The following is a 27877-nucleotide window of genomic DNA, read 5'->3' on the forward strand; positions in this document are numbered from 1 at the left end:
TTGCAGGTAAATTGCGTTACAATCTTTCTGAAGTATGTAGGCAAAAAAGTGAATCGTAGTTATTATATAACCAAAGCTGGAAAAACCTGGTCCAACGTTATACGACATATGCTATGTGCTCTCTCTATTATAAATGAAAAATTGAAAACCATAACATCAGGAGCCGGAGACTGTAATTCAGGTCTTGAGCAAACAACACATGCAATTCTGGTTAAATGGTAAATAACGTGAATTCCTCTGATAATTGCTTGGGATGGCACATTAGACTATACAACTTAGATTACTTTTTGCAAAATAATCAAACTTCAATTTACTATACAAAAAATTCTTTTGCAAATATATATAATAGTTTGATTATTTTTTTATTTACATAAAAAAACTAAGTACATAAGGAAAGAAATTTGAAAGTTTACTAAATAATATGTAAGATTCATAAATTAAAGTTTATTTTTTCAATTCAAAATTAATTTGAAAAAATAAAAAAAAATAAATAAAAGAAGTCTAATCTCAATTGAAAGGAATGGAACTCAACCTGACTGTTACATCAGCTGATTTACCAATGAAATTGTGAAGTTTATATATAATAGGGTCCAATTGGATTGAACTGATTTTATTGTCGTTGGATTCTTGTATATTCGTCATTCTGGACAGATCAGACCTGTAAAAATAACCTCTTTCTTTTTTCCCTTTTAACTTATTTTGGGGTTCATTTTTCCCTTTAAAAATAAAAGATAATCTCTTCCCTTTTTCCTGGTTACTTTTTTGGTTGGTTGCAAAGAAATTACTGCATGGTAACGCCTTAGTTGGAAAAGTCAGAATTTTCTAAATTAGTGGGTCAAGTTAAGCTCACAGGGCCCATGACTCCTTTGATTAGTGGGCCCTACAAGAGCCCGGCGTGGTTTTTGTTTGTTTTTGCGTTGAGACGTTACGAAAAAAGGTGCTCAATAATCAGAGCTAGGGAGACCCCCTGATAACAACAGTATGTAAGAAAACAACGAAAATCAAAATAATTGATAAAAGTAGCCCTAAAACCTACACACCTGCTACTAGCAGCTGAAGTTGATAGGTAATCTTTCTTTTTTCATACATATATCGAATCATTTTGTTTTGTCCAATTTGATCCAAATAGTTGAAATTCAATTGAATATACAAAATTAACCACCCAAACTTGTAGCGCTCGCATCGCATGTATCTTCATTAATGCTGATGTTGTTATCTTTTACTACACAGTTGAGAGACAGCGGCAGCTTACGACACCCCTTTAAATTTATCTCATCATCATATGCCTACACGTGCCAGTGCATCGCCGACATTTCTTTTACCTTTCAAGAGACCCGTTAATTATATGCACCCCCGCCCCATCGGGCAGTAAGTCAGTGAGCAGCTCATTACTTATTTAATTCATTTGCCAATATTACTTTTCCACCAACGGTGAGTTTGATTTTGGGAGTTTCAAAAATTAAATAAAATTTTCTGACCAAATAAATGTTGGTATTTAAACGGAATAGTGATGATTAAAGTTGTAAATGCGTTTGACGTATTATTTGTAAATTGTTTATATAATGTTCACTTATGTTTATTTTTTAAGTTAAATAAACAAAGATATATTCTTTTTTTTTAATAAACGAGTTTAAATAAAAGTGTGTTTGATTCATTTATATTTGCGAATATATTTATTTATAAATTTATAACACCCTTAACCCGAATTCGTTGTTGTAACAGGGTTACGAAGCATTACCGGAGTTTACAAATTAATTTTCAGACATATTCATATTTAAACCCAATCAAAATCATACATATTGTCCCTTAAACCAGCCCTCAAGACCCAAATTTACGCATTAGAAACACATAGGGACTAAGTAGAAAACTCAAAAATATTTTCGAAAATATTTAAAGTTTCCAACACTACAGGGGTCACACGGCCGTGTTTCAGCCCGTGCCCGTGCCCATGTGAGTATACTGACTTGGGTCACACGGCCAAGTCACACGCCCGTGTGCTAGGCCATGTGAGCATTCTGTCTTGTGCAATTTTAATATACAGGGGACACACGACCGTGTGTCACACACGGTTGAGACACACGCCCGTGTCTCTGCCTGTGTGGATGAAAATAGACCATTTTACAAGTTATATTTCCCACCCAATTTTGTGTCTATCTACAATCAACATTACACGCATCAACAAGCCATAACTAGACATTTAAAACAAGCCAAAATAAGTGGCTAAACTCAACACACTACATATAAGCCATCATTAAACAAAATACTTATACATGCCATTATAACCAAAATCAAAACATTCAAAAATACCGATAGAACCGATGGATAGTATGATATATCTCCGACAAGCTTCCAACCCAATCGAGCTTCCGATAATTTTAAAAGTAGGAGAAAACAAATACATAAGCAATGAATGCTTACTAAGCTCATATAAACTTTAATCATAATACTTCCTTTTCAAATATGAAATTTATACTTATCAAGAATAATCTAATATTGCTACCACAATACTCATGAAGTTATACTTAACAACTCACTAAGTGAATAAATATATAATATCACTTATACATAATATTCCTAGCATAGTAGGATTTTAAACAATTTTAACTCTTCCAAATTTTCTTTATTTTCATTTGCGTTTCTTTACTTTCCACGCTCAATCCATATGCATAACACACCAGTCATAAGCATATCATTCAACCATAGATACAAGCTAGTGCATTTAAACATTGACCTTTTTTGAATTAATCACACGATAACTCATTTTATAAGAAATTGCATAACTTAAAACTTACCACTCTTTCATGAGCACAGTATATTTTCATTTGAGCACTTACCCTTTCAACGCATCATATAATAAACATATTACCATTTAACTAGTAACCTGGCACTTGTCTAAGCGTCAACAATAACACTTGTTAGCATATTTGAACATATTTCATATAAATTCAACATTGATAAACTTATTTTATCAACATATCACACTTGAGTTTATTACTCATCACAACTTACATAATTTTCATGTATCAACATATCAAGATATTGATATATATACATATCATGACACATATCATTCTCTTATTGTTTTTTCATATACATATATCATCCAAAAACAACTCCTGTTATTGTACCATTCGAAGAACGACTTACGGATATGAGTACATTGTTTTCAGAAGCCCGAAGGCTGAACAGAAGCCCGAAGGCTGAACAGAAGCTCATGAGAGCTAAACAAAAAGTAAACACGAAAGTTCGCAACAAATGTTGAACCTCAGTATAATTGGGTAATTTGTCGTCAATTCATCCTTTACATTCGTAGTGCCATAAACCAGTTATGGTCTTATCATCAGAATGCCATAGCCCAACTATGGTCTTGCATATAAACACTGCCATGGTCCAACCATGGTCTTACGTTCACAGTGTCATAACCCAGTTATGGTCTTATCCGTCAATTCATCTTTTGCCACATAATAATTGTACTTAATCTCACGTTCCACTTGTTTTGAACATTTAATTCAATTTCATAATTTAACAATAACTTTGTTTTCAGTAATAGATATAAATAAATACATAATACCATTAATCAATTTAATAAATAAACATTAAAGTTTAACCATACAAACTTACCTGAATTGAATTGTAATAATTGCAGGAGTTTAGAGGCTATTTCGCTATTTTTTTTTCAGGAGTATCTACGAAATCTTGATCTAAAATATATAATTACTCATTCATTAGCATATATTTCAGTTCTAATTCATTTCACTATTTATAACCTTCAATTTTTATCAAATTTACATAATTAGCCAACTTTTACAACTTTTACAATTTAGTCTATTAACTAATTAATCTATCAAATCAACTAAGTTTCCTCAATTAAAAATTTATCCAAATATTCTAGGCCATCAAACAGCCATTGATAAAACATAAATTTAATACAAAACCCTAATATTTTAACCATTTTCACAATTTGATCTTAACATCAATATTTAACAAAATCACTTTATAATATCATCATGCAACAAAATTAAAGCTCTAACCCCACTTGATATTAATAATTTATTTTAATATATTAATTTAGACAAAAAAATTCATTTCATGCAATTTAGTCATTTTGACATTTTTACAAAATTACCCTTAAAATTTTACTTTTATTCAATTTAGTCCTTGAGCCTAAAACATGCAAATTATCCATTTTTAATGAAAACCCATGCTAGTTGAATATTCATATATTTTCCAACTCCTCTCCATTCCACATCCTTAATGTATATAACATGCTTATATGTAATATTATCTATAATTCTACTATTTACTTATGTTCATATCAAAGTTGTCCATTTGAGTCATAGTCAATAAATTATTTATATCTTGAGCTACAGAATTCTAAATTAAGATTCCCTTAATGTTTTTGAAACTAGACTCAAATACCTTTCTACCATAAAATTTTTAAAATTTATAGTTTAGCCAATAAGTACAAAAAAAATCTTCAAATTTATCCATGTTCTGTTGTTTGACAGCTTTGACATTTGCTTACTAAAAATTAATTATCTCTTAGTATGGGGTTTGGATGATGTTTCCGTTTGTTTATCTTGAAAATAGACTCATCGAGAATTTAAACATATAAATTTAAACCACTAATTATTTTTTTACAATTTTTGATGATTTTCCAAAGTCAGAACAGGGGAACTTGAAATCAATTTGACCCTGTCTCACAAAAATTCAAATATCTCATAATATGAAATTCTTTTGCTTACACCGTTTCTTCTATGTAAAATTAGACTCAATAGGATTTAATTTAATACTTTAATTAACCTCTAATTCAATTTCTAAAATTTTTGATGAATTTTTAAAGTCAAATTACTGTTGCTGCCCAAAATTGTTTTAGTGTAAAATGTTGATAACCAAATTTATAGCACCCTCCTTTCCTTTCTCTACAATATTTCCCATCACTTCCTCTTATTTTCCTTCACTAACATATCAATAACATAGAACCTTATATAATAAAACTCTACTTTAACATCATTTTCATGCTTTTTCAATAATATCAAAATAAAAAATATATTAATATTTTGATGTTCTTACCTTGTTCTATTGATTTCAATCATTAACTTGATTTTCTCTCTCGTCTAGCTTCTATTTCTTAAATCTAACTTGATATTCTAGCTCCCCATTGTCTCCTTATTATTTTTCTCTCTTGGTAGCTATGGAAATTCTTTTAATTTCTCAATGAAAATAGTAAATTTTTGGTAAAATAACCAAATTGTAAAGAAAGAAAATTTTCTTTCTTCTCTTCTCTTCTCACGTGAGTGCATTGAAAGATGATGAAAATTCTTCATCTTTTTTTTATACTAACAAAAATAATAATAAAATATCTCATTAAAATAATAATAAAATAATATTTATCTAATTAAATAATTATAAAATATCATAAAAATATTTCTAATATCATCATTGCCTTCTAGAGTTCTCTCTCTTTCTAATTGACCATTTCACCCTTTATGATATTTTAAAATTTCATCTTTGAGTCATCACTTAATTTGGTAAAATTATGATTTAGTCTCTCATAATTCTTCACCTATTAAATTTGGTCCATTTTCCTTAATTTCTAAATCATTCCACCCTTAAAATATTTGCACTATTGGTCTTTCAAGTTTTTCATATTTATACTTTATCCTCTCAAATTTTAAGTATTTACTATTGGGCAACAAAACTTTTCTCACTTTTGCGATTTAATCCTTTCTTGAATTAATATGTCATAACTCAAAATTTTCCTTTTTGTCACTTTATTTCCTTATTTTACAATATATAAATGATACTATCTTACTTTCTTACTATAATAATTTTCGAGGTATTACAAAACTATTTATTTAAAGATAATATTTTGTTAAAATAATATTTTCCCTCTATTCCTATATTTAAATTTAATTAATTTAATTAATTTTTTTGTTTGTTTGTTTGGTTTATTTTTCGACAACATGTTCATTAAGCATTCGTAAATATTAAATGAATCTAGCATAATATATCAAACAATTATTTAAACATATTCTAAATTCTCATAGTCTCCTAGAAACTGGAATTGGATTCTTCAGGCTTCGTCTCATCTAACTACGTCCAAGTGCCCCGACCAAATATACGACAGACAGATCACGAATAAGAGACGGACCGACCATCGGCATTAATTGGCAAATTAAAAGGACTTTCACGTTACAACGATAAATAAGAAAGGTATTCCGGTGGGTGTGTTCTAGACCTGACAGCCTTGTTGTGCAGCAGCTAAACTAATACTGTTCATATTTTGTTTGCAGTAAATAAATAATTAAGCCCTGATAATGATGATGATATGATGATCTCACTGTTACCGATCTGAGAACCTGAACCTCAATATGAAGCCATCTCTCTTTTCTCTCTCCAATATGCTCATATACGCACGCATAAATCCCTGCCATCTGCAACCAACTATGCATTTGCATTTATTACCCCTCTCCTCCTCTCCAATGACTAACTAACATGAATCCCTATTAGATTTTTTTAAGCCTCAACTTCAATTTCTCTTGTCTTTCCGAGAAACCACTTCTAAGTTTTTCCCCGTTTTGGAAGCCCTTTCAGGTGCGCTGTAGCAGCTGCATCCCCCCGACCCTTAAACCATTTTAAGATCAACCCTTCTCAAAATAACTTCTCTCCTTCATTTTAAGTGTTTCTCTTCATATATATTTAGTTTGCATGTTACTTACCCTCGTTGTCCTATCCATTCCATTCATCCCCAATCACAACGATCCTTCATTTGTTGCACAATCACAAACTTTTCTCACTTCCCGTCTCTTGTTTTCTCATTGCAAGACATACAAGTTGGATAGCTGTGCTGGAAGATGTTAGCAGTTGAAGAAATTCTGAGTGAACTTGCCGAGGAGGAAGTAAATGGGCATGGGTTGCCGCCGGGGTTTCGGTTTCACCCCACTGACGAGGAACTGGTAACCTTTTATTTGGCTTCCAAGGTATTTCATGGAAGCTTCTGTGGAGTGGAGATTGCTGAGGTTGACCTTAACAGATGCGAACCTTGGGAGCTTCCAGGTATATATATGTTTTGCTTATCGACAAAGCCAAAATTAATAGCGTGATTATATGATATTACCCGGAATATTCTCTATCCGCCATACATCATTGCATCTTTTTTAGCATCGTACTGGATGCTTCTATAGATTCCTCAGATGAGTTCCGTTTCTTTCTTCTCAGCTGAGCCTGAGAAGATGCTCTTTTCCATGTCCCTTGTATTTTTCTTTTTGGATAAGCTTAAAATGCTGGTTTCCTTTTTAGTGGAGTCTAGTTAAGACAATGTAGACTAGTTAAGCTGTAGTTGTGTCTTCATAATCCTGTTGCATCTTGGTTTTGTTCTTCTATGAAGAAGCATAGTTTTGTGTTGGCCAGCGAGCGCCGAGATATTTAATATTAAAATAGGCCTAGAGCATTTCGTAAGGAGGAAGTTGCAGTACATAAATGTTTAGTAAGTATGTTTCCAGGAAATCCTTCAGCACACTCTAAACGGAAGAGCCCTTGCTAAGAGCACGGGTCTTGTAAACTGTTAACATGTCCACCAAAATTCGGAGACATGTTGGGTTTAACGCCATATATATATTTATTTAAAGGATTGGAACATTGTCTCATTGTCATGCAATATATACCATTAGTATTCTGACTCAATTCATAAATTTAGTGCACTTGAGAGACGGAAAAATTAAAGGATTATTGATGAATATATATACGCTATTAAATATAAATATAAAGTCTTGTCCATCTTTAGTTGAAGCTAGTAAATATGTGTAGTAGCAATTAATTTGATGTGAACGGTGATCAGATGTTGCGAAAATGGGGGAGAGGGAGTGGTACTTCTTCAGCTTGAGGGACAGGAAATACCCAAGCGGGCTGAGAACAAACAGAGCCACTGGAGCTGGGTACTGGAAAGCCACAGGCAAAGATAGGGAAGTGTACAGTGCCTCAACCGGAGCTCTTTTGGGAATGAAAAAAACCCTTGTTTTCTACAAGGGCAGGGCACCCCGTGGAGAGAAGACCAAGTGGGTCATGCATGAGTACCGCTTGGACGGTGACTTCTCCTGCCGCCCCTCCTGCAAGGTAATGGGCCCCACCGCCACACGTGCGCCGTGGGAATCTCATCTCAATCAACTTGTTTGTCGCTTTCTGGGTTTGACTTGTTATGTTTATACGATATATATTGTGGAACTGATCATCTGCAATTGATAAGGAGGGTATGGTGGTATTATGGTGTTGCGTGCATGCCGATTTGACAACTTTCACCTTATTGTTAACCACTAGAGGAAGCAGGGTAGTTTTTGATGTGATTGGTTTGGTTTTTCACTCCATCACTGTTATATGGCTGTCAGTACGTAGCAGTTACCATTTCTACATTTAATTATTCTTACAAAGCTGCTTCACCTTCGACCACCGTTTTCATAATTAGTAGTTAATTAACCTGTTAATGCACTAATTAGAAAGAAGGCTAAACCATGCACCCGCGAAACATGTTCCTAAGTCCAAACTAAATGGTTCTAATATAACCTGCTTTGTTTGTGCTTAAATCTTCTTATCCTTGTTACCACTTAATATGGTTTTTTTTGTAGGAAGAATGGGTGATTTGCAGAATATTTCATAAAACAAGTGAGAAGAATGGTCCAAAGTCTAAACTAAATGATTCTAACATAACCTGCTTTGTTTGTGCTTAAATATTCTTTCCCTTGTTACCACTTAATATGGTTTTTTTTTCTTTTTGTAGGAAGAATGGGTGATTTGCAGAATATTTCATAAAACAAGTGAGAAGAAGAATGCCCTTGCTCAAGGTCAAAGCTATGTACTGGCAATGTCTTCGTCTTCAACAACTTTCTTGCCTCCGTTGCTTGAAACTCCGACACCGTTGTTAAAATCTGAGTCTCAAACTCTAATGCAAGCTCACAACTCTTTTTTGATTCAACGCCATGAAAATGACCTGAAAAGCCTGATAAACCCAGTTGTCTCAGAGTCACAATCCCAATCCCAGCTCTTCCCATCTAATGGGTTCCAACCCTCCTTTTCACCCACTTCCACTTTTGCCACAACCGACAAGAACGCTGTGACAAACACCACCTCATCAGCAGCTATGCTCTTCAAGTCCCTACTCTCACATCAAGATTGCTTATTTAAGGAACAAGCTACTTTTCCCAAACAGTGTAAGGCAGAGGCTGATTTTTCCTATTTAAATCTGCCTGCTGCCAACAACACCTTGAACTGGATGGATAGGATTCATCCCAGCCCACCATGTCAAAACCCTTTGTTCTTCGACATGGATTATAGCGTGTTGGGGTTTGCTGAAGGTGTTAGGGGCACTGCTCGGGGGGACACTAACGCACATGACATGTCCACTTCAATTGCCATTCATACGGCCAGCGGTCAGATGATTTTAAATCCTCCCACCACCACAGCCTCTGGAGAATCCGGGCCGCTAGATTGATAAAATCTTAAATATTGTTAAGAATAGGATTCCTACTATCTATCTATGTCCATATCAGTAGATTGGGTGATGAGTTTTAATCGCTACATTTACGTTTACGTGTATCTGGAGCAGAATTTAGTATTTATCAGCTCTAATGAATATTGTTCTACTTACCTTTGTATTGTAGAACCCGCAGCCCGCTCTGCCAACAGCTTTTCTTAAAATTGTGATAAAAGAAAAAACCAAAAGCTGCTGCCGTTCCAGATGTACGCTTGAAGAGCTGCAATATAAAATTCGGTTGGAGTGTGAGACAAGGGCAAAGAAAAAGCAAAAGCTCTAATTGAATTATCGCTAATTGATTTAATAAAAAAGTTCAACTGAAATTTGTGCATGTGTTTTTTTGTTCAAAACAAATTTAAAATATTAAAAAAAATTCATGACAATTTATTTTTGTGTTTAATTCAAAAAAGTTTAAAAGAAATAAAAGAACCAAAAAAAATATAATAACAAACATTACATTATAAACATTAATTTTTTACTATTCTTTGTTTAAAATTTTTCTTGTTGACTTTTTAAAGCTTAATTTTAAGTTTTTTCAAATATTTTTAGTTTTCATATTTTTTTCAAGCTCATTGTCAAAATATTTATAAAAATATTAATTTTTATATGTTGGACTTATATAAAGTATTAGATATTTCTTTTATTGGGCCTATAATATACTCGTTTAATTTAATTAATGATGTAATTTCAAACAAAATTAATGGATAACTGAAATGCTCAAAAACATTTAATTCATCTGACCAATTAATCGAATTAATTTAATTTAATAGATAAATTCAATTAAAACCAAAACAAGAAAATGCACAAAGCAAATGAGTGAGCAGCGAGGGTAAGGTTTTGTTTGATGGGATGGGATGAAATGAAAGGTGTTTACAATGTTTGACGTCACTTATAGGCTATAAGTAGCCATCTGGGGATGGGGGAATAGGGTGTTTTGGGCATTGTACCTTGTACCTAAAGTTAGTAGGGGCATTGTGTAGGGAGACAAGAGGTTTTGGGCATGGATGGATGGATATATCATGCATTTATGAGGTATTAGTCATTATTGGATTAGAATAGTGGATGTCATCATCAATTTCTTGAGCTATTAGACGTAGATTCACTTGTCGTCGTTCATTTTCTTTTTCACTCTCTTCTTCGGCTCCCTGAAATGCATGCAAGGAAAACAGATAAAAAAGCTGATTCATTGAAGATTTACTGAATTTGAAACCAATGATCTATTGGCTATTCAACGTACGTTCATCAGTAATTGAATGCACCGACGTCTGAAATTTAACTTTTACCATAAACCATTTTTGTTTTAGATATTGATTTACCATAACCATCCAGTAAAAATTGCAAACTCCAATTGATCGTGGAAATACCCTTTCCGTCCTTGTTCTTTCTTTGTTGTACGTCATCCTTACTCTTTCTGTCTTTCTTTTAAATCTTACCTTAAATATATTTCCCCTTTCTTTTCACTTAAAATTTTCAAAATATTGGCATAAAAAAATTAAAATATCTTTTTTCAATATATAAAAAATTAAAAAACATTGTTTGATGTAATACAATTATTTCTAATAATTTTAACTGTTATTTAATAAAAATATAATTCTAATTATATTTTATTATTAAATTTTAATTATACATTAAATTATCAATACATTCTAAACTAATATCTTTAATAATCATTTTATATTTTCATCTCACTACCACAGTTACGATTAAATCTAAATACATATACCACCATTGAATTTAATCTCACTACTATAATATTCAGTCTTACCGCTACCACTATTTTTAATTTCACCAAAAGCAAAACACATCACCTATCCAAAGGAAGCCTTAAAGGTGATAACAATGAACTAAACATCTTCAAACTCATCTTTGTCCAAGGAGAAACATATTCTACTCCCTTTCATGTTAGGATGGCAATGGAGTGGGGTGAGGGCAAATGTTACTAAATTCATCGCCATTTCACAATTGATGCACTTTACTCCACCACTCATCCCACAATATTATAGATATATAATCTTAAAAACCACTAACACCTTTATGAATGTTAGATGTATCCATCCTCACCCCATCCTGCTCTACCTTAATTTAATTTTTGCTAATTTTCTTTATATTTTCAATATTTTTAAAGTGAAGTAAATATTTAAATATAAAATATATAATTTTTTTCCTATAATACTTTATTATATTTTTACCATTTTAATATATATATAAAAAGATAAAATGATAATTTTATGAAGCGAGACGGGGTAGGATGAGGTGTGGCAATTACCATTAACCGCTTCATACTCATTGTCCAAAAGAAAAAAACACATTAATATAATGTGTTTGGTTCAGTGTATTAGCTAATCCATTACGCCCCGATTACGCGCCTATTACATTACGCTCCTATTCCGGAGTTTGGTTCGCTGTAATAGGTATTACGCGCGTGATACAATCCCGACCTAATCCCCAAATTCCCTGCTTTTTTAATCCCTTCCCAAATCGAGTATTACACATTACGTCCGGCTTCCCTCCCCAACTCTCTGTTTTACCCTCCCTCCCTACCCGACCCTCTCCTCTTCTGTCCTCATAATTTCTCCTCGTCTGCCTTTACCGATTTTCTCTGTCGATCGTTTTTTCCCTTTCATTTGTTGCAACACGTTTGAAAGCCACTGCTTCATTAGGTTCTCTCGGTCTCGGCGTGAGGTATGGATGAACTTTTCATTTTAGTTTTCTGTCTTTGCCTTGGATTGTGGGTGCTTTGCATGCTGATTTGCTTGTCTTTTCTGAAGCATGATTAGAAAGGGTTATAAATCATCATCTTCATTGCATGAGAAGCATCGGTTGTTTATTTCTGATAGTTGAATCGATTGTTTATTTTAAAAAATTTTTTAATTGAATAATCATGATAAAGTTGGAGATATTATAAGCAGTAATATGTATATATTGGGCTGATAATAGGATGTGAGTTATGAAATCTGTTCTATCGAAATAATTTCTGTTTAAAAGAAAATCCGACACCCCCACCCTTAAGAAATTGTGCAGTGCGGTGCTTCTCTACTGTTAAATACAATAAAACTGCATTTCTCCATCCCCTGTCTTTTTCCTTCTCAATAAACCCCAGCTCTAAGGAAAACTTTGGTCTTACCTATCTGCCATTCAAGTTGTGTTAAACAAAGAGTAGTAAACAAATTATAAACCCACTGATAAATGAACACTGATTGTTGTGTATGAATGATCACACAAAATCTTTAATCATGGAGCATAAAAAATATGTTCTAATAACATACTGGCAAAGGTATTGTCCAATGCAGGACTTTCATTTGATTTTACGATAAAGCTGAGAGTAGATGATGTTCTAATATCTGATCTATGATTTGAATGTTGTTTTCATTCTTTCATGCTTCGAGCAAGTATTGTTCTCAATTTGACGGCTTACTATCTTTAAATGCTTCTGACAGTATCATCAACTGATTAATCAAATTTCGCAAGATAACAACTGTATTTAGTTTCTGATTTTCTTACCTGAAAGCTTCAGTAGACCTTTCTCTCTATGCTTGGATATTTTTGTTTTGTTTGGGTTAAGGGTGTAAACCATGATGGATGATATGACCTGTATATTTTCCTGTGTTATGGTGGAGATTATGTTTCTCAGACTAATGCCAGATATGCATTTTTGTTCAACTATCTCTTGGGGAAAAAATGATTTGTGTGGTCCAATGCAGATAGAAGGGAATAATGCGAATGCCAATGATGCAATCATGCTCGACAAGGATGGTTATGTATCTGAAACAAATGCCACAAACATTGTAAGACTAGGATTTCCCCCTAATAGCTTAGATCTATATATGAATTGGGGGTTTGGGGAACATTAAGACTGAGTATTGTATCGATATGCATCAATAATCTTCATCTTTGTTCTTGGTTATTTTCCGTTGTTTTTACCAAAAATGGAAAACTGTGAAAATACCATAGTTTGCCATTCATCTCGATAACTGATAACATTGATGGTGTGGAATGTTCAAATGCATTTAGTTGGTTATAGAAGGAAAAGATTTTTTTCTAATGCATATGCTTTGAAAGTTGAAAATCTCTAACTGAAACATTCTTATGTTTTACGTTGCAGTTCTTGGTCAAGAAAGGCTGTGTTTTAACCCCTCATGCTGATTATTGTCTTCCTGGGATTACTCGAGCAACTGTAAGTTTCTTAAACATTCATTTGAGCTGTAATTTATATTTAGGCTCGTAAATATCAGAACTTCCTGGTCTCAAGCAGACAATTTTGTCATGAGAATTTCAACTATTTCATTTGTACTTTTATATTGTATCATTGGCACTGATATGCCTTTCATGCCGTTTGGATTGCAGATTATGGAGCTTGTTGTAAAGGAAAAATTTGAGCTAATGGAACGAAGAATTAGCTTATCTGAGTTCCATGCAGCAGATGAGGTATCCTGTTGTTTTTTTATCGAAAGCATTTATATGGAATACTTCTGAAATTCTAAAGTAACTGCATATAATTGATGAAGTTCCTTTGAACCATATGAAAAGGCCTTATTTGCTTCTATCCTATGTTATATTTTAAAGTTTATTGTCACGAGACAAGTGTTAATTATGGTAGCTAGCCCAGTAACCTTCATATATATATTTTTCTGAGTTAGTAACCTTCATATCAAATAAAAGATGTTCGGGTTGTTTCTATTAATCATATTGTTCATGCTTCTTTCAGTGAGTCCCAGTTACTTCTCTTTTAGAGTTTGATTTAATAGCAGGGCATCAATTTCCACTGCTGGTTATATTTTGTTTGGTTCCTGTTGTTGTTGCATTTGTACAAAATATTATCCAGTCCAAGAAAGGGATTTCCCCCCTTAACTTCTTAAAATCCAAACATTAAATCTAAAAAGATTTGATATTGAATTGCATAAGCAATTGCTGTTATTGTTCTTGGATTTGTTCATACATTTTTGTCTCACAATTTATGCCAACAAGTATATACAACAAGTCTATTTAACAAGTCCTTCCAAACACATTTTGTAATGGTGGGATCTTGTGCACATCTTGTAATGGTCAACTCTTCATGGACTCAGTCTCACATCGAGAAACTTTGGGGTATTCCTAAGTGCATTAAGCGAGTTTATCCACCTTGTGATACTTCAGGACTTTAGGTTCTGTTTCTCGTTATTCATCACCAATCATAGTGCATTTTATATTTTTTAGTGCCATTCATCTGTGATTTCTTACCAGTTTACATCTGAAACAGGCACTTCCTTTGGAAAGGTCGGTGGAAACTCCAAAAATCATATCTGTTGCACAATTTCGTCCCGAGAAGGTGCACATACTTACATAGACCTTCTAGCTAAATTTTTAATGGTTTCGGTGTTTCAGTTTTGGAACCTTGATTAGTTCTAGAAACTCCTTACTGTTTGATTTTTTTTAACTCAGGAGCTGCAGGAGTACATGGCTGCAGGAGTACATGTGTAACACCCCTTACTCGTATTCCGGCTCGGAACAGAGTATGAGGTATTACTAAGTTTTTTTAAAAAAAATTTCGACAGCATTTCTGCTTAATTTTGCTTAAACCTCCTGCAAATTTAAATCACAATCCAATATATATATATCAACCAAACTCATTTATAATAATACTCACAATTTAACTATTAATGAACACCACATTTTAAATCAAACCATAACATATATTTACATGATGATTCCATATTTCATAGGTCGTCTATACATGCCATAATTTTCCGGAACGATAGTAGCAAAATACCCCAAGTGTGAAGGATAGTGTGGATGATTGTCTGACTTCGTTCCAAATTTCCGAGTTGTCGGAAGTCACTATAATCAAGGGAAAAATAAAATCGAGTAAGCATATAGCTTAGTAAGTAAACACATGATAAATAAGTAATTACTCACATAACTACACCAAAATATAAACTTATTCATGAATAACTTCATTGTTTAGGCAATTTCCAGCAAACTGTTTTTCTGCGTCATAGTCGCTAATTTATTTTTATCCGGAGCTACAGGGCTCCAAATTGAGTTTCGTAAATTTTTCCTGAAACTAGACTCATATACCATTTCACCATAAAAATTTCAGAATTTTTTACCCAGCCAATTAGTACAGTTTATTCATTAAAACTTCCCCTGTTTCACTGCCCAACGGTTCTGACCCTTCCTCAAAAAAATTCACTTAACTCTCTGTACAAAATTTTAAAAATGGTTTCGCTTGTTTCTATTAAAAATAGAGTCAATAAGGAATCCAGGAATATAAATTTCACACCATAATTATTTTTGTACAATTTTTGGTGATTTTCCAAAGTTAGAACAGGGGATCCCGAAATCAATCCAGCCCTGTTTCAGTAAAATTCAGATATCTCCAAAAATACAACTCTTTTGCTTATTCTATTTATTTCATATGAAAATAGACACATTCAGCTTCAATTTCATATATTATTCAGCTTCCCATTCATTTTCCACCATTTATGGTGATTTTTCAAAGTTACCCACCTGCTGTTGTTCAACACAGTTTATAACTAAATCGTTCCTTTTTTCGTTTTTGATATTTTCTCCCATCTCATACATGGATCGATTTAGTATCCAACTCAATATTTGCCCCATAAAATTTCCACCATATGGAAATATTCACCTTCCACACTTTTTCATTGAGCACTCGGAATGTTAACCGTTATTGGTGGATCTCGCACTTAGCACCACCACTTAATCGGGGAATCAGCACTTAGCAACCCCTTGGGGGAATCAGCACATAGCAACCCCCTTTTTATTTCAGAGATACGGTGGATATCGCACTTAGCACCACCAATGAACTGGGGAATCAGCACTTAGCAACCCCTCGGGGGAATCAGCACATAGCAACCCCCTTTCACATTTCAAAGATACGGTGGATATCGCACATAGCACCACCAATGAATCGGGGAATCAGCACACAGCAACCCCTTTATGTACAACATACTTCGGCTTATTCCGAGTGTTCAACCCATAAATCATATATTGCAACCCTTTACCACCTTTCCCGATTTAACAACATTTTTAGGATATGGCCAAACATTTATTTTAATTCCAAATAAATCTCAACATATATCAATTAATGTCAAAATAATACATCAAGTCACGTGTTTACTTACCTCGGTGCAAAATATCGTAATATTGCACTTCACTCCACTATCTTTTCTTTTCCTCGTTTGAGATAATCTTCACGTCTTTCTTGATCTATAATAGCAAATTTAACTCATTTAATGTTCACATTCATTAAAATAATCCACCACCCAACTTTTTGAAAAATTACAATTTTGCCCCCAAACTTTTGCATAATTACACTTTTGTCCCCAAGCTCGGAAATTAAACTTCATCACTTATTCTTAGGTTTTATGACATGCTGAACATTTTTCCCTTCTATGGCAACATCAAATTCTCACTCTAACATACACTTATGAACAATAATTATTTTTATCGATTATGCCTATTTACCCGTTTTCGCTTAAAATCGCTTAGCAAAAGTTGTTTAACATAATTTATAGCTTCATATTCCACCATAAAACAGCAAAATAAACACATTTCACCTATGGGTATTTTTCCAAATATGAGCCCTAACACGAATTATTGCTAGAATAAGCTAAACCGAGTTACGAGGATTCCAAAAATGCGAAGAACATTAAAAACGGGGCTAGGATGCACTTACTATGAGCTTAAGAAAGCAAAGAAACCTTAGCTATGGCTTCCTTCAAATTTCGGCAGCAACTAATGAGGAAGATGATGATTTTTGTCATCTTTTTCCCATTTTATTTTTTTTATTACCAAATGACTAATATGCCCCACTTAAAAAAAATCTATTTCTCTCATTTCTTATGTCTATTTTTGTCCATCAACTAACTAATGGTCTAATTACCACATAAAGACCTCCAATTTAAAATTTCATATCAATTAGATACTTCTACATATAGAACTCAACTTTTGCACTATTTACAATTTAGTCCTTTTGACTAAATTGAGTGCCCAAACGTCGAAATTTTCGAACGAAATTTTTACAAAAATTTTCCGTGAAATTGTAGACCATAAAAATATAATAATAACCATATTTTCCCTCGTCGGATTTGTGGTTCCGAAACCACTATTCCGACTAGGCCCAAAATCGGGCTGTTACAACTCTCCCCCCTTAAGGATTTTCGTCCCCGAAAATCTTACCGGAAAAGAGATTTGGGTACTGTTTCCTCATAATTTCCTCCGGTTCCCACGTAGCTTCCTCCATCCCATGTTTTTGCCACAGTACTTTTACTAAGGATACACTTTTATTCCTTAACTGCTTGACTTCCCGAGCCAAAATCTTTATTGGTTCTTCCTCATAAGTCATATCTGGTCTGACCTCAATCTCTGTAGGGGAAACTATATGTGAAGGATCCGAACGGTAACGTCGCAACATCGACACATGAAACACATTATGTATCTTTTCCAACTCCGGTGGTAAAGCTAACCGATATGCTACAGGGCCAACTCTCTCGGTAACTTCATATGGTCCAATAAATCGTGGACTTAGTTTGCCTTTACGACCAAATCTCAGAATCTTCTTCCATGGAGACACCTTCAAGAACACCTTATCACCTACTTGAAACTCAATTTCTTTTCTCTTTAAATCCGCATACGACTTTTGCCGATCTGAGGCAGCCTTTAAACAGTCACGAATTATTTTCACCTTTTCTTCAGTTTCTTTCACCAAGTCGACTCCATGAATCCGGTTCTCACCGAGCTCAGTCCAATATAAAGGAGTTCTACACTTACGCCCATATAATGCTTCATACGGTGCCATTCGTATACTTGACTGATAGCTATTGTTATAAGCAAATTCAACCAATGGTAGATATTTCTCCCAACTGCCTTTCAATTCTAAAATACAACACCGGAGCATATCTTCAAGAATTTGAATCACTCTTTCCGATTGCCCGTCAGTTTGCGGATGAAACGCAGTACTGAAATTCAATTTTGTACCCAAGGCTTCCTGCAACTTTATCCAAAACCTCGAAGTAAATCTCGGATCTCTATCCGATATAATAGATTTAGGCACCCCATGTAATCTCACTATTTCAGCAACATATAATTCTGCCAACCTGTCAAGTGAGTAATCAATGCGTATCGGAATAAAATGAGCCGACTTTGTCAATCTATCAACAATTACCCAAATAGCATCTTTCTTCTTTGGAGTTAAAGGCAATCCTGTCACAAAATCCATCGTAATACTATCCCACTTCCACTCTGGAATCGTTATCGGTTGAAGTAAACCCGATGGTACTTGATGCTCAGCCTTCACTTGTTGACAGATTAAACACTTTGATACAAATTCCGAGATATCCTTTTTCATGCCTGGCCACCAATACAACTTCTTCAAATCATTATACATTTTCACACTACCCGGATGAACTGACAAGTCACCACTATGTGCCTCACATAAAATGGTCTGAATTAACTCATCATTTCTTGGTACACATACTCTATCCCGGAACATCAAGCAATCATCTGAACCAATTTGAAAATCTGAGTCAACACCTGCTTCACACTGAGCTCTCTTGGCTTGCAATTTACTGTCATTCTTTTGAGATTCCCGAATTTGCTGAAGAAATAATGGTCTAGCTCTCAATTCAACCAACATTGAGCCATCATCAGATAAAGTTAACATCGTACCCATAGCTCTCAAAGCAAATAAAGATTTTCTGCTCAAGGCATCAGCAACCACATTAGCTTTCCCGGGGTGATAATCAATCACTAGCTCATAGTCTTTGATTAGCTCGAGCCATCTTCGTTGCCGCAAATTCAAATCTTTTTGGCTCATCAAATACTTCAAACTCTTATGATCAGTGAAGATTCGGCACTTTTCACCATACAAATAATGACGCCAAATTTTTAAAGCAAAAACAATGGCAGCCAATTCTAAATCATGCATCGGATAATTCTTCTCATGCGGTTTCAATTGTCTCGAAGCATAAGCTATTACTTTGCCCTCTTGCATTAACACACACCCAAGACCATTCAACGATGCATCACTATAAATTACAAACTCCTTCCCGGACTCAGGTTGCACCAACACTGGCGCCTCAGTCAATAATGCCTTCAACTTTTCAAAACTCTGTTGACATTTATTGGTCCATTCAAACTTGACATTCTTCTGCAGTAACTTAGTCATAGGAGAAGCAATCATCGAAAATCCCTTGACAAAGCGTCTGTAATACCCAGCTAAGCCCAGAAAGCTTCTAACTTCTGTCACATTCTTTGGTGGCTCCCAATCAACAATTGCTGAAATTTTGCTTGGATCAACCCGAATACCTTCACTTGAAACTATATGTCCCAAGAATCCAACCTCACGAAGCCAAAACTCACTTTTGCTGAATTTAGCATACAATTTCTTTTCTCTCAGAATCTGCAACACAGTTCTTAAATGTTCAGCATGCTCAGATTCATCCCGAGAATAGATTAAAATATCATCTATGAACACCACCACGAACTTATCCAAGTACGGCCGAAAAATTCGGTTCATCAAGTCCATAAAAATAGCTGGAGCATTTGTTAACCCAAAAGGCATTACCAGAAATTCATAGTGTCCATACCTTGTTCTAAAGGCGGTTTTCGGCACATCAGACTCTTTAACTCTTAACTGATAGTAACCAGACCTCAAATCAATCTTACAAAACACTGTTGCCCCTTTTAATTGATCAAATAAATCATCAATTCTCGGCAAAGGATACTTGTTCTTTATAGTCACCTTGTTGAGCTGACGATAGTCAATACAAAGTCTCATAGAGCCGTCCTTTTTTTTCACAAATAACATAGGAGCACCCCAAGGAGAAAAACTCGGTCTCACAAATCCTTTATCTGTCAACTCTTGTAACTGAGCTTTTAATTCCTTCAACTCAGTCGGAGCCATTCGATACGGTGCAATAGAAATCGGTGCAGTACCAGGTAACAGATCAATAGAAAACTCAACTTCTCTAATCGGAGGTAACCCAGGCAATTCCTCTGGAAATACATCTGGAAATTCACAAACTACCGGCACTGATTCAAGCTTTGACCCAGTAATATCCGTGTTCAGCACATAAGCAAGATAAACTTCACATCCCTTTCTCAAGTATTTCTGAGCAGACATGTGCGAAATCACCATAGGCAACTTATTCGGCTCCTTTGTTTCAACCCGGAGAATTTCACCGTTTTCACAATTTAATTCAAGAATTTTCTGTCTACAATTTACCTTGGCATCATGCAATATCAACCAATCCATCCCCAAAATAACATCAAACTCATCAAATGGTAACAACATCAAATTAGCCGGGAAACAGTGACCTTGAATCATCAGGGGACAATTCTTGCAAACCTTATCGACTAAGACATATTTGCCTAAAGGATTTGATACTTTAACTACAAATTCAGTGTTTTCAACAGGCAATTTCTTACTAGACACCAAATTCATGCATATATATGAATGAGTAGAGCCGGGATCAATCAAAGCAATAACATCAATATCATGAAGAGAAAATGTACCAGTAATCACATCGGGAGATGAGGCATCCTCTCGAGCGCGTATAGCATAAGTCCTGGCAGGCGCTCTAGTTTCTGATCCTCCAGCTGCATCTTTTATCACACTCTTACCACTGGCTTTGCTTCCCACATTTCTCGGTGGTCTGCCTCTACTGACAACATCACCCGATCCAGCTCTTTGTAATCTTTCTTCTTCTATTCTCTCAGGGCAGTCTTTTACATAATGCTCTTGGGAACCACATCTGAAACAAGCTCGTTTAAATCCCCAACACTCACCAGTATGTCGCCTGCCACACTGTTGACATTCAGGTCTGGTGTTTCCTACATTACCCACACTTGCCACTGAGGTAGCTCGAGTTGTAGTTCCGGAATATGACCTCCCTCGGTCTCTGCGTGAATACCCAACTGAACCGGTTGGTCGTGGATCCATCCCTTTAAACTTCTTCGGGTGAGATTGAAATGTTCTGCCCATTGACCTCTTCCTTACATCTCGAGCTTCCATCTCTGCCCTTCTCTTTTCTCTACTCAGCTCTTCAGCTTTGCAAGCACGATCAACTAATATCACAAATTCTTTTAACTCTAAAATTCCAACATGTAATCTGATGTCTTCATTTAGCCCCTCTTCAAATCTTTTACACATAATAGCCTCCGTAGGCACACATTCCTGGGCATATTTACTAAGCCGGACAAACTCCCGTTCATATTCTGCTACTGACATTCGGCCCTGTTTCAATCCGAGAAACTCTTTGCGCTTCTGATCAATAAACCGTTGGCTTACATATTTCTTTCTGAATTCTTCCTGAAAGAAGTCCCAAGTAACTCTTTCTTTTGGAACCACCGTTATTAATGTTTTCCACCAACGGTATGCCGAATCCTTCAATAAAGACACAGCACATTTCAAACATTCCTCAGGAGTACAAGATAATTCATCAAATACCTGGATAGTATTTTCAAGCCAAAACTCGGCTTTTTCCGAATCATCATCAACATTGGCCCTGAAATCTTCAGCCCCATGCTTTCGAATTCTATCAACGGGTGGTTTACTTGATCTCACCAATTCAGCACTTCGTGGAGCTACGGGGACCGGCGGAGGAATAGGAGGGGGTGGAGGAGGTGGAACATTCGGATTTACACGGACATATTCTGTATACCAATCACTCATCATTCGGAGGAAGGCTTCTCGAGCCTCATCCTGTCCATGTGTCTCATGTCTACTCTCTTCATGCGCGGTCCCTTGTGCGGGAACCGGCGTGTTACTTTCAACATCATCTGCCATACTTCGATTAGGATCCATTTACTATATAAAACAAAATTTTAAATTGTCAGAAATCATCACACTATCACAATATATTGATGGCATGTATAGACTGACTTTCACACATATTTTATTGGTCCGAGAACCGACTAAACCGTAGCTCTGATACCACTAAAATGTAACACCCCTTACTCGTATTCTGGCTCGGAACAGAGTATGAGGTATTACTAAGTTTTTTAAAAAAAATTTCGACAGCATTTCTGCTTAATTTTGCTTAAACCCCCTGCAAATTTAAATCACAATCCAATATATATATATCAACCAAACTCATTTATAATAATACTCACAATTTAACTATTAATGAACACCACATTTTAAATCAAACCATAACATATATTTACATGATGATTCCATATTTCATAGGTCGTCTATACATGCCATAATTTTCCGGAACGATAGTAGCAAAATACCCCAAGTGTGAAGGATAGTGTGGATGATTGTCTGACTTCGTTCCAAATTTTCGAGTTGTCGGAAGTCACTATAATCAAGGGAAAAATAAAATCGAGTAAGCATATAGCTTAGTAAGTAAACACATGATAAATAAGTAATTACTCACATAACTACACCAAAATATAAACTTATTCATGAATAACTTCATTGTTTAGGCAATTTCCAGCAAACTGTTTTTCTGCGTCATAGTCGCTAATTTATTTTTATCCGGAGCTACAGGGCTCCAAATTGAGTTTCGTAAATTTTCCCTGAAACTAGACTCATATACCATTTCACCATAAAAATTTCAGAATTTTTTTACCCAGCCAATTAGTACAGTTTATTCATTAAAACTTCCCCTGTTTCACTGCCCAACGGTTCTGACCCTTCCTCAAAAAAATTCACTTAACTCTCTGTACAAAATTTTAAAAATGGTTTCGCTTGTTTCTATTAAAAATAGAGTCAATAAGGAATCCAGGAATATAAATTTCACACCATAATTATTTTTTTACAATTTTTGGTGATTTTCCAAAGTTAGAACAGGGGATCCCGAAATCAATCCAGCCCTGTTTCAGTAAAATTCAGATATCTCCAAAAATACAACTCTTTTGCTTATTCTATTTATTTCATATGAAAATAGACACATTCAGCTTCAATTTCATATATTATTCAGCTTCCCATTCATTTTCCACCATTTATGGTGATTTTTCAAAGTTACCCACCTGCTGTTGTTCAACACAGTTTATAACTAAATCGTTCCTTTTTTCGTTTTTGATATTTTCTCCCATCTCATACATGGATCGATTTAGTATCCAACTCAATATTTGCCCCATAAAAATTTCCACCATATGGAAATATTCACCTTCCACACTTTTTCATTGAGCACTCGGAATGTTAACCGTTATTGGTGGATCTCGCACTTAGCACCACCACTTAATCGGGGAATCAGCACTTAGCAACCCCTTGGGGGAATCAGCACATAGCAACCCCCTTTTTATTTCAGAGATACGGTGGATATCGCACTTAGCACCACCAATGAACTGGGGAATCAGCACTTAGCAACCCCTCGGGGGAATCAGCACATAGCAACCCCCTTTCACATTTCAAAGATACGGTGGATATCGCACATAGCACCACCAATGAATCGGGGAATCAGCACACAGCAACCCCTTTATGTACAACATACTTCGGCTTATTCCGAGTGTTCAACCCATAAATCATATATTGCAACCCTTTACCACCTTTCCCGATTTAACAACATTTTTAGGATATGGCCAAACATTTATTTTAATTCCAAATAAATCTCAACATATATCAATTAATGTCAAAATAATACATCAAGTCACGTGTTTACTTACCTCGGTGCAAAATATCGTAATATTGCACTTCACTCCACTATCTTTTCTTTTCCTCGTTTGAGATAATCTTCACGTCTTTCTTGATCTATAATAGCAAATTTAACTCATTTAATGTTCACATTCATTAAAATAATCCACCACCCAACTTTTTGAAAAATTACAATTTTGCCCCCAAACTTTTGCATAATTACACTTTTGTCCCCAAGCTCGGAAATTAAACTTCATCACTTATTCTTAGGTTTTATGACATGCTGAACATTTTTCCCTTCTATGGCAACATCAAATTCTCACTCTAACATACACTTATGAACAATAATTATTTTTATCGATTATGCCTATTTACCCGTTTTCGCTTAAAATCGCTTAGCAAAAGTTGTTTAACATAATTTATAGCTTCATATTCCACCATAAAACAGCAAAATAAACACATTTCACCTATGGGTATTTTTCCAAATATGAGCCCTAACACGAATTATTGCTAGAATAAGCTAAACCGAGTTACGAGGATTCCAAAAATGCGAAGAACATTAAAAACGGGGCTAGGATGCACTTACTATGAGCTTAAGAAAGCAAAGAAACCTTAGCTATGGCTTCCTTCAAATTTCGGCAGCAACTAATGAGGAAGATGATGATTTTTGTCATCTTTTTCCCATTTTATTTTTTTTATTACCAAATGACTAATATGCCCCCACTTAAAAAAAATCTATTTCTCTCATTTCTTATGTCTATTTTTGTCCATCAACTAACTAATGGTCTAATTACCACATAAAGACCTCCAATTTAAAATTTCATATCAATTAGATACTTCTACATATAGAACTCAACTTTTGCACTATTTACAATTTAGTCCTTTTGACTAAATTGAGTGCCCAAACGTCGAAATTTTCGAACGAAATTTTTACGAAAATTTTCCGTGAAATTGTAGACCATAAAAATATAATAATAACCATATTTTCCCTCGTCGGATTTGTGGTCCCGAAACCACTATTCCGACTAGGCCCAAAATCGGGCTGTTACAACATGGCTGTGATTTATTACCAGTTTACAGTTTGCATTAGTGTTGTAGAGTACATGGCTACAGGAGCCATACCTATAGGTGAGCTAGCATGGCAACTGATATTATAATTTCTGATTCGAGCTACTTTTGTTTTCCATTTTAAAAATGTTTTTAAAATGATATTCATTTTGCTCGACTCCCCTCAGCTCATAATTCTGCTGGCCCGAAAATGGACATTGTTTTAGATGAAGATGGACACAAACAGGATTTCTTGCTCAAAATGTAGAAGAATATGCAGATGCAGTCCTGAAAATCGTGAAGATGCCCGAGTCTGAAAGACTCAAGATAGCTACAGTAGCAAGGAGAAGAGCTAGCAGATTTTCGGAGCAAAGATTTTACGATGATCTCAAAGCCGCAATCCGACCAATTATATGCGGTTCTTCCTAGTTATAGGATTGCATTAGAAGATCACAGTGACATAGAAAACAATAGTTATACTTGTTCTTGTTTATTGGGGTTCTTCACCCTTTCGATCCAGTCATTAGAAAAAGCTTAGTTTAGATTTGTCAACAAAATAGATATACTTAATACACTAAACCAAATCCTCATTCTTTATTTTATTTGTTTTAAACTTAAGTTACCTTAATTAAACTAATTTTATATGTAATAATTAAATTATATGTAATAATTATTATTTTAAATTATACAAATTCATAAAATATAAGTTATTAGTTATAATTATTTTAAATTTTATTAAATCGTATATTTTAATTAAAATATATTTAATATTAATTATTTCAAATTTTCTTTTATAGTATCATATATTATGATTTGAGTAAATTCATATAAGAATATTAATTATTAAGAATTTTATTAAATTATATATTTTAATTATAATATATTTAATAATAATTATTTTAATTTATATTTACAGTATCATATATTATGATTTGAGTAAATTCATATAAGAATATTAATTATTAAGAATTTTATTAAATTACATATTTTAATTATAATATATTTAATAATAATTATGTTTAAATATGATTAAATTATTTATTATTGATATTAATAATCTTATTAAAATTTAAATAACAATAACAATAATAATTTACCAAAACAAATTTCTGCTAATTATTAAGAATTTTATTAAATTATATATTTTAATTAAAATATATTTAATAATAATTATGTTTAAATATGATTAAATTATTTATTATTGATAATAATAATCTTATTAAAATTTAAATAACAATAACAATAATCATTTACCAAAACAAATTTATGCTAAGGGTATTCTAGTCATTTTAGTTTTTTCCATTATGCTATTACACCTCTATTCCATTCAACCAAACACAAGATTACTATTACGCCTCTATTCCATTACATTCAACCAAACAGTTGATTTGCTATTACACCTCTAATCCAATACACCTCTAATCCATTACACCTCTAATCCAATACAGCGAACCAAACGTGGTGTAAATATATTTCCCCTTTCTTTTCACTTAAAATTTTCAAAATATTGGCATAAAAAAATTAAAATATCTTTTTTCAATATATAAAAAATTAAAAAACATTGTTTGATGTAATACAATTATTTCTAATAATTTTAACTGTTATTTAATAAAAATATAATTCTAATTATATTTTATTATTAAATTTTAATTATACATTAAATTATCAATACATTCTAAACTAATATCTTTAATAATCATTTTATACTTTCATCTCACTACCACAGTTACGATTAAATCTAAATACATATACCACCATTGAATTTAATCTCACTACTATAATATTCAGTCTTACCACTACCACTATTTTTAATTTCACCAAAAGCAAAACACATCACCTATCCAAAGGAAGCCTTAAAGGTGATAACAATGAACTAAACATCTACAAACTCATCTTTGTCCAAGGAGAAACATATTCTACTCCCTTTCATGTTAGGATGCAATGGAGTGGGGTGAGGGCAAATGTTACTAAATTCATCGCCATTTCACAATTGATGCACTTTACTCCACCACTCATCCCACAATATTATAGATATATAATCTTAAAAACCACTAACACATTTATGAATGTTAGATGTATCCATCCTCACCCCATCCTGCTCTACCTTAATTTAATTTTTGCTAATTTTCTTTATATTTTCAATATTTTTAAAGTGAAGTAAATATTTAATATAAAATATATAATTTTTTTCCTATAATACTTTATTATATTTTTACCATTTTAATATATATATAAAAAGATAAAATGATAATTTTATGAAGCGAGACGGGGTAGGATGAGGTGTGGCAATTACCATTAACCGCTTCATACTCATTGTCCAAAAGAAAAAAACCCACCTCGCCTCGCCTCAGAAGTCGCATTCACTTTTCAAAAAAAAAATCCGCTCCATTTGAAGTGAATTAGTTTAGAATCCATTGGATATTTCGGGTTTTGTCAACCCTAATCCTTATGCATTGTCGCTTCATATGGCTCGCAACAAAATGAATCAACAAGCAGCCTCACTTAAGTTGATTAAAATTAATTTCACTAACTCCAAATGAAGATGATTATTTATTGTAAAGTTAAATTTTATTATTAGTCTTTATGTAAGTTGCATACTGAGTTCATATGCCTTAATTTCGACATTTTTAGTTTTTGTACTTAATGAATTTTACAATATTGTATTGAATAAATGTTAGTTGTTAAATTCATTAAATTAAGTTATGCTCTTTTCTAAAATCTGA

General features: G+C 33.8%; 2 protein-coding genes across 2 annotated transcripts; both read left to right on the plus strand.

Annotated features, from left to right (window-relative positions):
* Window positions 1-6770: 6770 nt before the first annotated feature.
* On the plus strand, window positions 6771-9553 carry LOC107905712 (protein CUP-SHAPED COTYLEDON 3-like). The gene is given in 3 exon segments (NM_001326960.1): window positions 6771-7059; window positions 7841-8115; window positions 8774-9553. Coding segments are annotated over 3 exon segments (1188 nt in total). The 5' UTR covers window positions 6771-6857; the 3' UTR covers window positions 9485-9553.
* Window positions 9554-13206: 3653 nt separating this feature from the next.
* On the plus strand, window positions 13207-14175 carry LOC107903186 (branched-chain-amino-acid aminotransferase-like protein 1). The gene is made up of 3 exons (XM_016829229.2): window positions 13207-13311; window positions 13629-13700; window positions 13871-14175. The coding sequence occupies exons 1-3, from the start codon at window positions 13222-13224 to the stop codon at window positions 13997-13999; spliced, it is 291 nt and encodes a 96-aa protein (XP_016684718.2). The 5' UTR covers window positions 13207-13221; the 3' UTR covers window positions 14000-14175.
* Window positions 14176-27877: the final 13702 nt, after the last annotated feature.

This window comes from Gossypium hirsutum, chromosome D05 (genome assembly GCF_007990345.1).
Source record: "Gossypium hirsutum isolate 1008001.06 chromosome D05, Gossypium_hirsutum_v2.1, whole genome shotgun sequence".
In the NCBI taxonomy this organism is placed as follows: Eukaryota; Viridiplantae; Streptophyta; class Magnoliopsida; order Malvales; family Malvaceae; genus Gossypium; species Gossypium hirsutum.